The sequence below is a fragment of the Chenopodium album genome, chromosome 7 (genome assembly GCF_948465745.1).
Source record: "Chenopodium album chromosome 7, dcCheAlbu1.1, whole genome shotgun sequence".
Classification (NCBI taxonomy): Eukaryota; Viridiplantae; Streptophyta; class Magnoliopsida; order Caryophyllales; family Amaranthaceae; genus Chenopodium; species Chenopodium album.
The window spans coordinates 5,291,240-5,300,000 of NC_137840.1; the positions used below are offsets into that span (position 1 = coordinate 5,291,240).

The 8,761-nt window shown below is 29.6% G+C and overlaps 1 protein-coding gene across 1 annotated transcript; it reads right to left on the reverse strand.

The window, feature by feature from the left end:
* Positions 1–3,045: 3,045 nt before the first annotated feature.
* Positions 3,046–3,429, reverse strand: LOC145639924 (RING/U-box superfamily protein). Its single transcript, XM_081691244.1, has one exon. It carries the CDS (start codon positions 3,427–3,429, stop codon positions 3,046–3,048), a length of 384 nt encoding a protein of 127 aa, XP_081547370.1.
* Between the last annotated feature and the right edge of the window lie 5,332 nt (positions 3,430–8,761).

The following is an 8,761-nucleotide window of genomic DNA, read 5'->3' on the forward strand; positions in this document are numbered from 1 at the left end:
TTAGTTTAAAGTTTTATTATAGCTAAATTCTAATATATGCAAATTGAATTATAATTTTATTCAAAAATTTATTAGATTATAATTCTCAAAATTATCATATAAATTTATTTTTTGTATTTGATATTTTTTTTTGGAGCAAAGGAAGTAGTGGAAAGCATAAAACATCCCTTTCTAATATATACTAATCGGTTATAATTATATACTTCACAATCTAATAGAATGGAGACTTGTCAATTAGGGTTGGGTCATGAGTCATCTTGGATTGAGTCACTTCGGGTTATGAGTCAAGAAATGTTCAACCCTTGCCCAAAGTTTTGGGTTCGGGTCAATCCAACGTGCTTTGAACATTTAGTTTATTTTTTGCTTTTTTTTTTTTATTTATTTTTTTAATGTATTAAATTGAACATTTTCACCAACGTTATTATTAGTCATTACATACCTACTAGATAGCAAATCGTGAGAAAATCATAGATTATAAATTTATCTTAAAAATTCAATAAACAAACCGGGTATTGCACGGGCACAAAACTAGTCATTATATAAAATTAACAAGTTAATGTTGGATTTTCCCAATGAATGTCCTCAAAATGTTAGATACTGTAACAATTTACTCCGTAAAATATTTCCTAAAAATGTTATTAATTTGGAAATGTGTGCTAAAATCACAAGCCGATTGACAAAATTAATATTTATTTCGATTAATATTTCTAATTTCAGTCATTTTAAACAAAGCTCTCAAAACATTGAGTTTGCTTTAGTGTATGAGTTACAAGTATATACTCCCTCCATCCCTTAATTAGATTCCTACTTCATTCTAGCATTTAATCCTCACATAATAAAGAGAAGTAAGGCCTTGTTCTATTCACCTTAAAAAATTAATATTAAATAAAAATAATTTCAGTCCAGTAAAAATAAGTTCAGTTCAGTAAAATTAATTTCAATTTAGTAAAAATAATTTCTGTTTAGTAAAAATAAGTTCTTTTCAGTAAAATTCAGTTTTTTAAAAGAAGAATTATAATAGAAAATCAGTAAAAATAATTTCAGTTCAGTAAAAATAATTTCAGTTCAGTAAAATTAATTTCAGTTCAGTAAAAATAATTTAAGTTCAGCAAAAATAATTTCAGTTCAGTTAAATTAATTTCTGTTCAGCAAAATTAAGGTGAAGAGAACAGGGCCTAAGAACATAATTAAGGGACGGAAGGAGTAGATATTTTTTCTCATGGACAAGTCATTTTTAAATCACATAATTTGATCACATTTATTAATTAATATGTTTATTAATAGGTAGCCTACAATTACAAGATTGGTGAGATGGAAATGTGAAATTCAGATTCTGCACATTAGTGGTTTTTTTTTTTTTTTTTTTTTTTTTTTTTTTTTTTGAAATACTGTACTAATATTAGTACTAGTAGTGTGGAATTGAGTCAATAAAAAGTTCAAGTTCTAGCTACATTTTAGTAAACATTTTTATAGTGGACATTGCCTAATTTTGTTACGGTATTTATTTATATAAATTATAAATATGTATTTTTAAAATCCCAATCCTAGTTGTGTATGCACACAATTACTCTCTTACCAACCTAAGTCACAAATTAATTAATTTGTAGCTCAAGTGCTCAACCATTAGTCGTATGATATTAATATACGTAACCAAACCATATCTTGAAGCGTTGGATCATGTAGCTTAGAAAATGAACCAACATTGCCAAGTTACGTTACTTCGCTATTAACCTCAATTATTGATAGACAAACCATCCCTGATCTTGCCCTTTGTCCCCCAATCAAACCTTCATTAGCAAATCAAATCTTCATTTCAAATTCAATCATAAGTTATTTCTTATCTCTTCAGGATGAGCATCGCATGATATCATGCCATAATCTGTACACCCGAGCAAATAATTGAAGATTTCGAATCATGTAATAGAGGCAATTAATTACACTATAAATGGACACCTAACCCGAGCGTATAATATCATGCCATAACTGTACATCCGAGCATTTAATAGACGATCTTAGATTGTGCAATAGATTACACCATGAATGGACACACCTAACCCAATCGTATGATAACATTTTATGTACACCCGAGCACATAATAGAAGATTTTGGATCCTATAATAGACAATCTTGGTATTAAAGTTTGGAAAATTGAATGGTATCTTTACTTTTAATTTTAACCTTATAGGCTACGATTGTTGAGTGTGTCACAGGTTGCAACATTTGGGTGCAGATTAGTTGGCAAACCGGCATTTAATTGGGCAAATGCAAAGATCATTCTCGAAGTCTCAGCTTTTCCACACAAAATGTATCTGCCCATCAATTGCTTCTATCATTCCACCCTTTCTTCGTGATTTCTTTCATCATATTCAAGGTCCACTGATATTCCCATTAACAAAAATTTTACTTAAAAAGTAAATAATTAATACTACAAAATTTGACAGTTCATTCGTCAAAGCATTTTCAAATAGGGGTAATTTTTTTTTTTTCAAAACATACAAAAGATTTTGTACAACTAAAGAAATTATTTCTAGTAAAAAATTGCTACTCTCCAAATTAAAACATTTGACCAAAACAAATATTACATTAAAAATGTTTTAAAATAAGAATTTTGAATAATTTGTAAACAGAGTTTGAAAAATAAATTGGTTTTCGAAAATATTAAAATTAACTTTTGAAATCGGAATAGAGTATAAGCGAGTAGAACTCGAATCGAACAAAACCGGAAAGTGGGTAGAATTGAGACCCGAAAGAGGGATTTGATATTGCATTGAGTACAATGTATATACTCATAGTAATTCTTGAAAATCCCAATTTCTCAGTAAAATGGGATCAAAATTTTGCAATTGAATTTAAGAGACAAATTATAAAAATAAAAAAAATAATAAAAAAAAAAAAAAAAAAAACTACTTATATAATAAATTAATCAATTAACACCTCTACAATGAGAAAAAAAATGTTAGAAAAAAAAAAAAAAAAAAAAAAAACCAAAAATCTACCCTAAATTGAGATTGAGGGAATTTCCATGATATAATAGAATTAATTTAATTAACAAGGGTTGCTTTGAGAGGATTCAAAGAACTCCGGGCCAAGTTTGGTACGACAAACCGGGCAAACGGGTTGTTTGGCAAGCCACGTGTCGGCACAATAGAGATGAAACCCGTGATTACAACCGGGAACCATTCGAGCCGGTTGATCTCCTTCAATGTCGTCGAGACAAACAGCGCATTCGATGCCGTGAATGAGCTGATTGCCGGTAACCTTAGGAAGTTTTTCAAGCTCCGCCGCTGACAACCCCTTTTTAACAACCGGCTTAACAGCCTCAGGAGGGGCGTGGCTGGCGGCGTACCATAGTAGACAAATGTATACAACAAACACTACGCTCATACCGGCGCACGGCAGAAACAGAGCTAAGAAGATTGACAACAACATGTTACCAGTAGCCAATATTTGATATTTTTTTCCTTTGAAATTGTGAAGGGTTGATTTTTTTTTTTTTTTTTTTGGTGAAAGAATTTGTTTCTAATTATGGAGGGTTGTTAGGAGAGAGAGGGAGACGAGGGGGCGTAAAACACATCATAGCGCAGGTTAAGGGTTTTACTTTTTGAAGACGAGTGGGGGTATTTATATGAAAAAAATTAATGAAAAAAAAATGAGGAGAGAGAATAAGGGCGTGTTTGGGTGGCGGGAAAGTATGAGCTGGAATAGGTTGTTGTAGGTTAACAATATTAAAGGTTTTTTTTTTTTTTGTAGTAAATTTTTTTGATTCAAGGGAAAATCGTGAATGATAGATTTTTATTGGTATGATTGATAGTGAAGAAGAAGAGGAGCTTTGAAGTAACGGCTATATAAGGGACATGATGAGACTAAAACGACGCGTTTTATGATAAAAGTATTGATAAAATAAATGTAAAGAATATTTTGTTTATTAAAAAAGTGTGGTATGTTTTTATTTGGATCCAATATTTGGTTAGGAGGTTTATGCAATTTATAAAGAGATAGAATTTGTTGGGAAAAAGGTTTATTGCATTAAAATGAGAAATGGGAAAATTGGGTCGTTTTTGTGGGCCGTTTGTGTGATGGGTTTGGGTGGATTTGGTAATTATGGTCAATTATCTTTTTCCTTTATTTAATTTAATTTAATTTTGATTTGTTATTGTTTTCTGTTTTGCAAATTGAAACTAGTACAACCATAAAGATGATAGGTGTGTAAAAAAACATTTTGTAGGAAAATCAGCAAATTGTTTTATTGTAATCGTACAAAACTAAATTAATATTGCCTTGCACGTAGTTTGCACTATGCGTTACACGCCCCTTGTGAAAACCTAACTTAATTGGTCGTTTTATGAGTAACATTTATTTCCAAGATACTAATATATTACATTTTATTGTACAAAAATAAACTAGTATTTCATTTTGATGTGTTTCAAAAAAAAAAAAATATATGTACATTTTAATAAGTAAAAATATGACTATTTAAAAAAGAAAAAAAAAAAAAAAAAAAAAACTTCCACTTATTTGTTTGCATTTAAATATAGTAAATCAAAGCGAATAAATTGTTTAATTATGGCAAGATTTTAGAGATTCTAAACAAATCAGCAGATTATTATACTATAGTAGTGATTTGAAAAAAAATTGTCTTTATTACATTTGTAAGAAATTTTTGTTAAAAATAAAAAAAGGGAGATTTTTCAATAAGAGAGTATTTAAATATAAAAAAGTTAAAATTGTGTGAATCATTTTCTAAAATGGGACCTATAATAGAGGGAGGTGAACCGTTCTTTTCATGTTTTTAAGTAAAATAGTACCCCATTTACACAGTAGTACACTAGTAGTCTACAAGTCTTTTTTTGGGTTGGTAACTTTTATTTATTTTTGTGTGTTTTATTTGGATACCTTTAGCTTTTTTAAGGATGGGTTTTGAGTGTTTTGCATTTGAAGAGATGGGGATCAAGTTGTACGAAACCAACGATCTAAAACAGTAACAACATTGACTATTTAAATGATTGGTGATTTGGTTGTTACGTAGTACTTGATTGGCTACAATTCTACAAATGTTTAATGTTACTGCCGTCTGATTTTCTTTTATTGGTTTCATGGTGTGCCTAAAAATATCTTTTTCACACTAAAGTTTATTTTTATTGGTGCAATAAGGTGTACTTATACTACGGGTATACTTTTATTAGATTTATTTATTAATTTATTATCTTATTTACAGGGGAGAAAATATCATTTGCCCCAATATTTTATTTTTGAAGATAGAGGCTCTAGAAATTTAACTTTTGTAAAGGGTGAATGGTAAATATCATGAATCTGCTTTGTCGTAAGAGAAAAAATATCGTTACAAACTTATCATTGAAGACAGAATTAATTGAGTAAACTAGCAAAGAGCCAAAGAGTTGTAACTTAACTTTAAAAAAAAAAAAAAAAAAAAAAAAGACTCCACTAAAACCATAACATGTTTAAAATAAATTATTATCATTAGAAGACTTTGTAGCTAAAAAGTATTGGGTTTAAAAAATTAATTCTACAAGGCAAGTGTTGATGTACCTTATAATTTGAAATGACCTAATCTTTCTTACAAATTATATTTTTAAAAATCTTAAATAATCAATGTCATCAATAAACGTATGTGTTACTAATTTACTATTAGTAATCCCACAAAATTGTATATGTCACCTAAGGGTTTGTTCTCATACGTTTATTTTTAGTTCAGTTCAGTTCAGCTCAACTCCTAATTTCCTTCTTTTATAAAGTATTCATTTCAATTCAGTTGATTTCAGTCTATTAGAACAGACCCTAATTTTTGTTGTGTTCTCTTCAGCTCGTTACATAAGTTTAAGTAAATATGTCACACGCGTTGTTTAATCAGTGCGAGTGGTACAAATATGTATGGCACCTTAGAAAAAAGACCATGAAGTTAATCAAAATAATTTGTACCTGTATTATATTTTTCTTGATTTATGAACTAACGTGTAAACATAACCTATTAGGATGACCACAAATTTTAAGTGAAACTTGAAAATGCCAATAGATGTATATTAACCTTTTTGTTTATATCGTGTGAAATAGAAAATGGGAGTATAATTATGTATTCTAGGCTTTTAGCCAACAAAATTTATTGGTAGGATTTTGAAGGTATGGTTACCATTTAAAAGTAATCAAAAAATTAAAATTGGCAGGTTTAGAAATGGTGAAATAATCAAGCTAAGAGGACTACATATGACATAACACAATGTTGAAGAATTTTGTTTGGATCACTGCATCTCCATCAATTGTGTGATTAATCATAACTACCAATTGACTTGAGTGAACGTTGTTGAAGAGGTCTATTTCAATTTGCCTTTTTGCTTGATTACATTTTTTTTTTTTTAATCATGAAGTATGGGCCATTTGATGAGGTACAAATTGTTGTGCGTGCCAGTACTATCGACTAATTATAGACGTAGATTTTGACTCCGATCTATTGACTTATTGAGAAATTTTAGTAATGTTATACATCAATACATCATGGTGTGATGGATGTATTTTATCTCATAAAAATCACACCACAATTATACATTTTACCCTTCGTTTTATGAAAAGTCATTTCTAAATTCACAATGCACATTTTTTTAACTTATCAGATTATGATAAACTTATGTTAAAAGAGAATTTTCTGATAATTTTTATAATTACAAAGTACAAAATTTCACGCACTTAATACCTTAATGAGGCTACCACGGCAGTAATTTAACGCAAATAAAGTGTTAGTTGTTCAAATAGCCACAATACTTATTTGCTTACTCTTTATTTTCCACACTGGCGTAGACCTAACAAGAGTGGCATATACCTTATTTATGTGAGCTGAATCACTTAAACTTCGAACTATATTTGACATTCCATTAACTGATCATGGTCCATGATCAGCCCCGTATCTGGGGCAGGGCAGCCGGGGCAGCCGCCCGGGGCCTCAGATTGGGAAGCCCAAAATTTGTACAGAGTTTGGTTTAATTAAAAAAAAAAAAATCAAAGCCCTTAATTAATGTTTAATACTCCTCCCTGTATTCACGCAGTCACTCTAATGAAATTATAGAAAAAAGATTTTCCTTTTCCAAAACAGTTACTCTCCTAATTAATACCTTTAAAATTTGGCTAGGTTTAATTCTCAGAAAAATTAAATTTATTGAAGAGGGAAAGAGAACAACGGTGGTTCTCTATAGGAGTACAAACATTGGTGACTAAGGCTTAAAGAGATGAAGAATGTTGACAAGAATGATGAAAAGGGATTGGGTAGATGCCGTAGATCGTTAGCACAGATGATTTCCATTGAAATGCTTTAAGTTATTCATGATGACCTCTTAATCTTAAAGGTTCAATTTTTTGTGATTTTTTTCTTTATGTTTTTAATGTATAATTTCACAGATTTGTTATACTGTTATTTTTTATAAGCTATCTTTTTGCCAAGAATTTTGGAGGGTGTTGCTAGTATTAAGCATGTAGAATGTTTTAAATTTCATCTTGATTAAGTTTTTTTTTTTTAAATAATTTTATCTTAATTTAAGTTATGTCTTTTGATGTATATATAGTACTATGTATGGTGGACGCTGATTAAGTTGGAAAAGAAATGAATATTTTTTTCCCAAAAAAAAAAAAAATAATGTGAAAATTTTCAGAAATAAGTTACTCAGCATTATTTTTGTTGTAAGTCTTGTAACTTAAAAATATTCATTTTTTTTTTTGGTTTCTGCATACCCTTGAAATTTAGAATTTTTAACATCACTTTTTAATTAGGGCCCCAAATCATAAGTTCGCCCATAGGCCACCAAAATCTCAGAAACGGGGCTGTCCATGATCCCTTCCGTCCGGAAAAAGGAATTTGATTAGTTTATATTGACTAATCAAAATATCATAAACTAATTGACAAAATACTTGAATATGATCAATCCAATACAATGCCAGGCCGATTGCCAAATTTAAAAGGTTTAGTGGGTGTGTTTGTGGTCAATAACGGTTAAAGACATAGCCATATATAAAAAAACATAAACGAGTAGGTGTTATAATGATATTCTTTTTTTTTTTTTTTTTTTTTTTTTTTTTTTTTCATAATGGAAACCAAGTATTTTATGTAGTCACCTAATTCATGTGAAAATCCCACACCCACTCAACATATACCTTTTGATGTCCTATAAAAATCTAACTCATTATAATCTAAAATATCAATAAACCTAAACCGTTTCAAACCACTACCGAGTGTAACTTGTTTATAGTGATTGTGCTGTCGGCCAGTCATGCAAGCTAAGTACAAAAATTAAACCATAATTGCCTATAGAATCAGTTCCGATCCCTTAGTCCATTCCTAAAACAAATACTAAAAATCATCCAACTCGAACACTCATTCACACAAACAAGTGATCAAGTCCAAGTACCTAACTTTAAAATAAAACATATAACATCATCAGGTGGAATGTGATTTTGCGTATATATTCCACTTTCAACCTTCTTTTAGCAATAGACTAACATAAATTGATGGGTTCAAAACAAATATACAATATGCTCCCAATTGAATGGAAGAGAATCCATGTTGAGTTTAAAAATTTCACGCCTACGGTTTAGGAACCCCAATTGATAGATTCATGCGTGAATATGTGACTTTTTTTTTACCTTTTAATTGGAGGCAACAATAAAATAATAAATCACACTACAATAATTTAATCAATACAAGTATTTTTAGTCAAAAAGAATTTTTTGAAGAATTAAGACAGTCAACATATTTGGAATAACA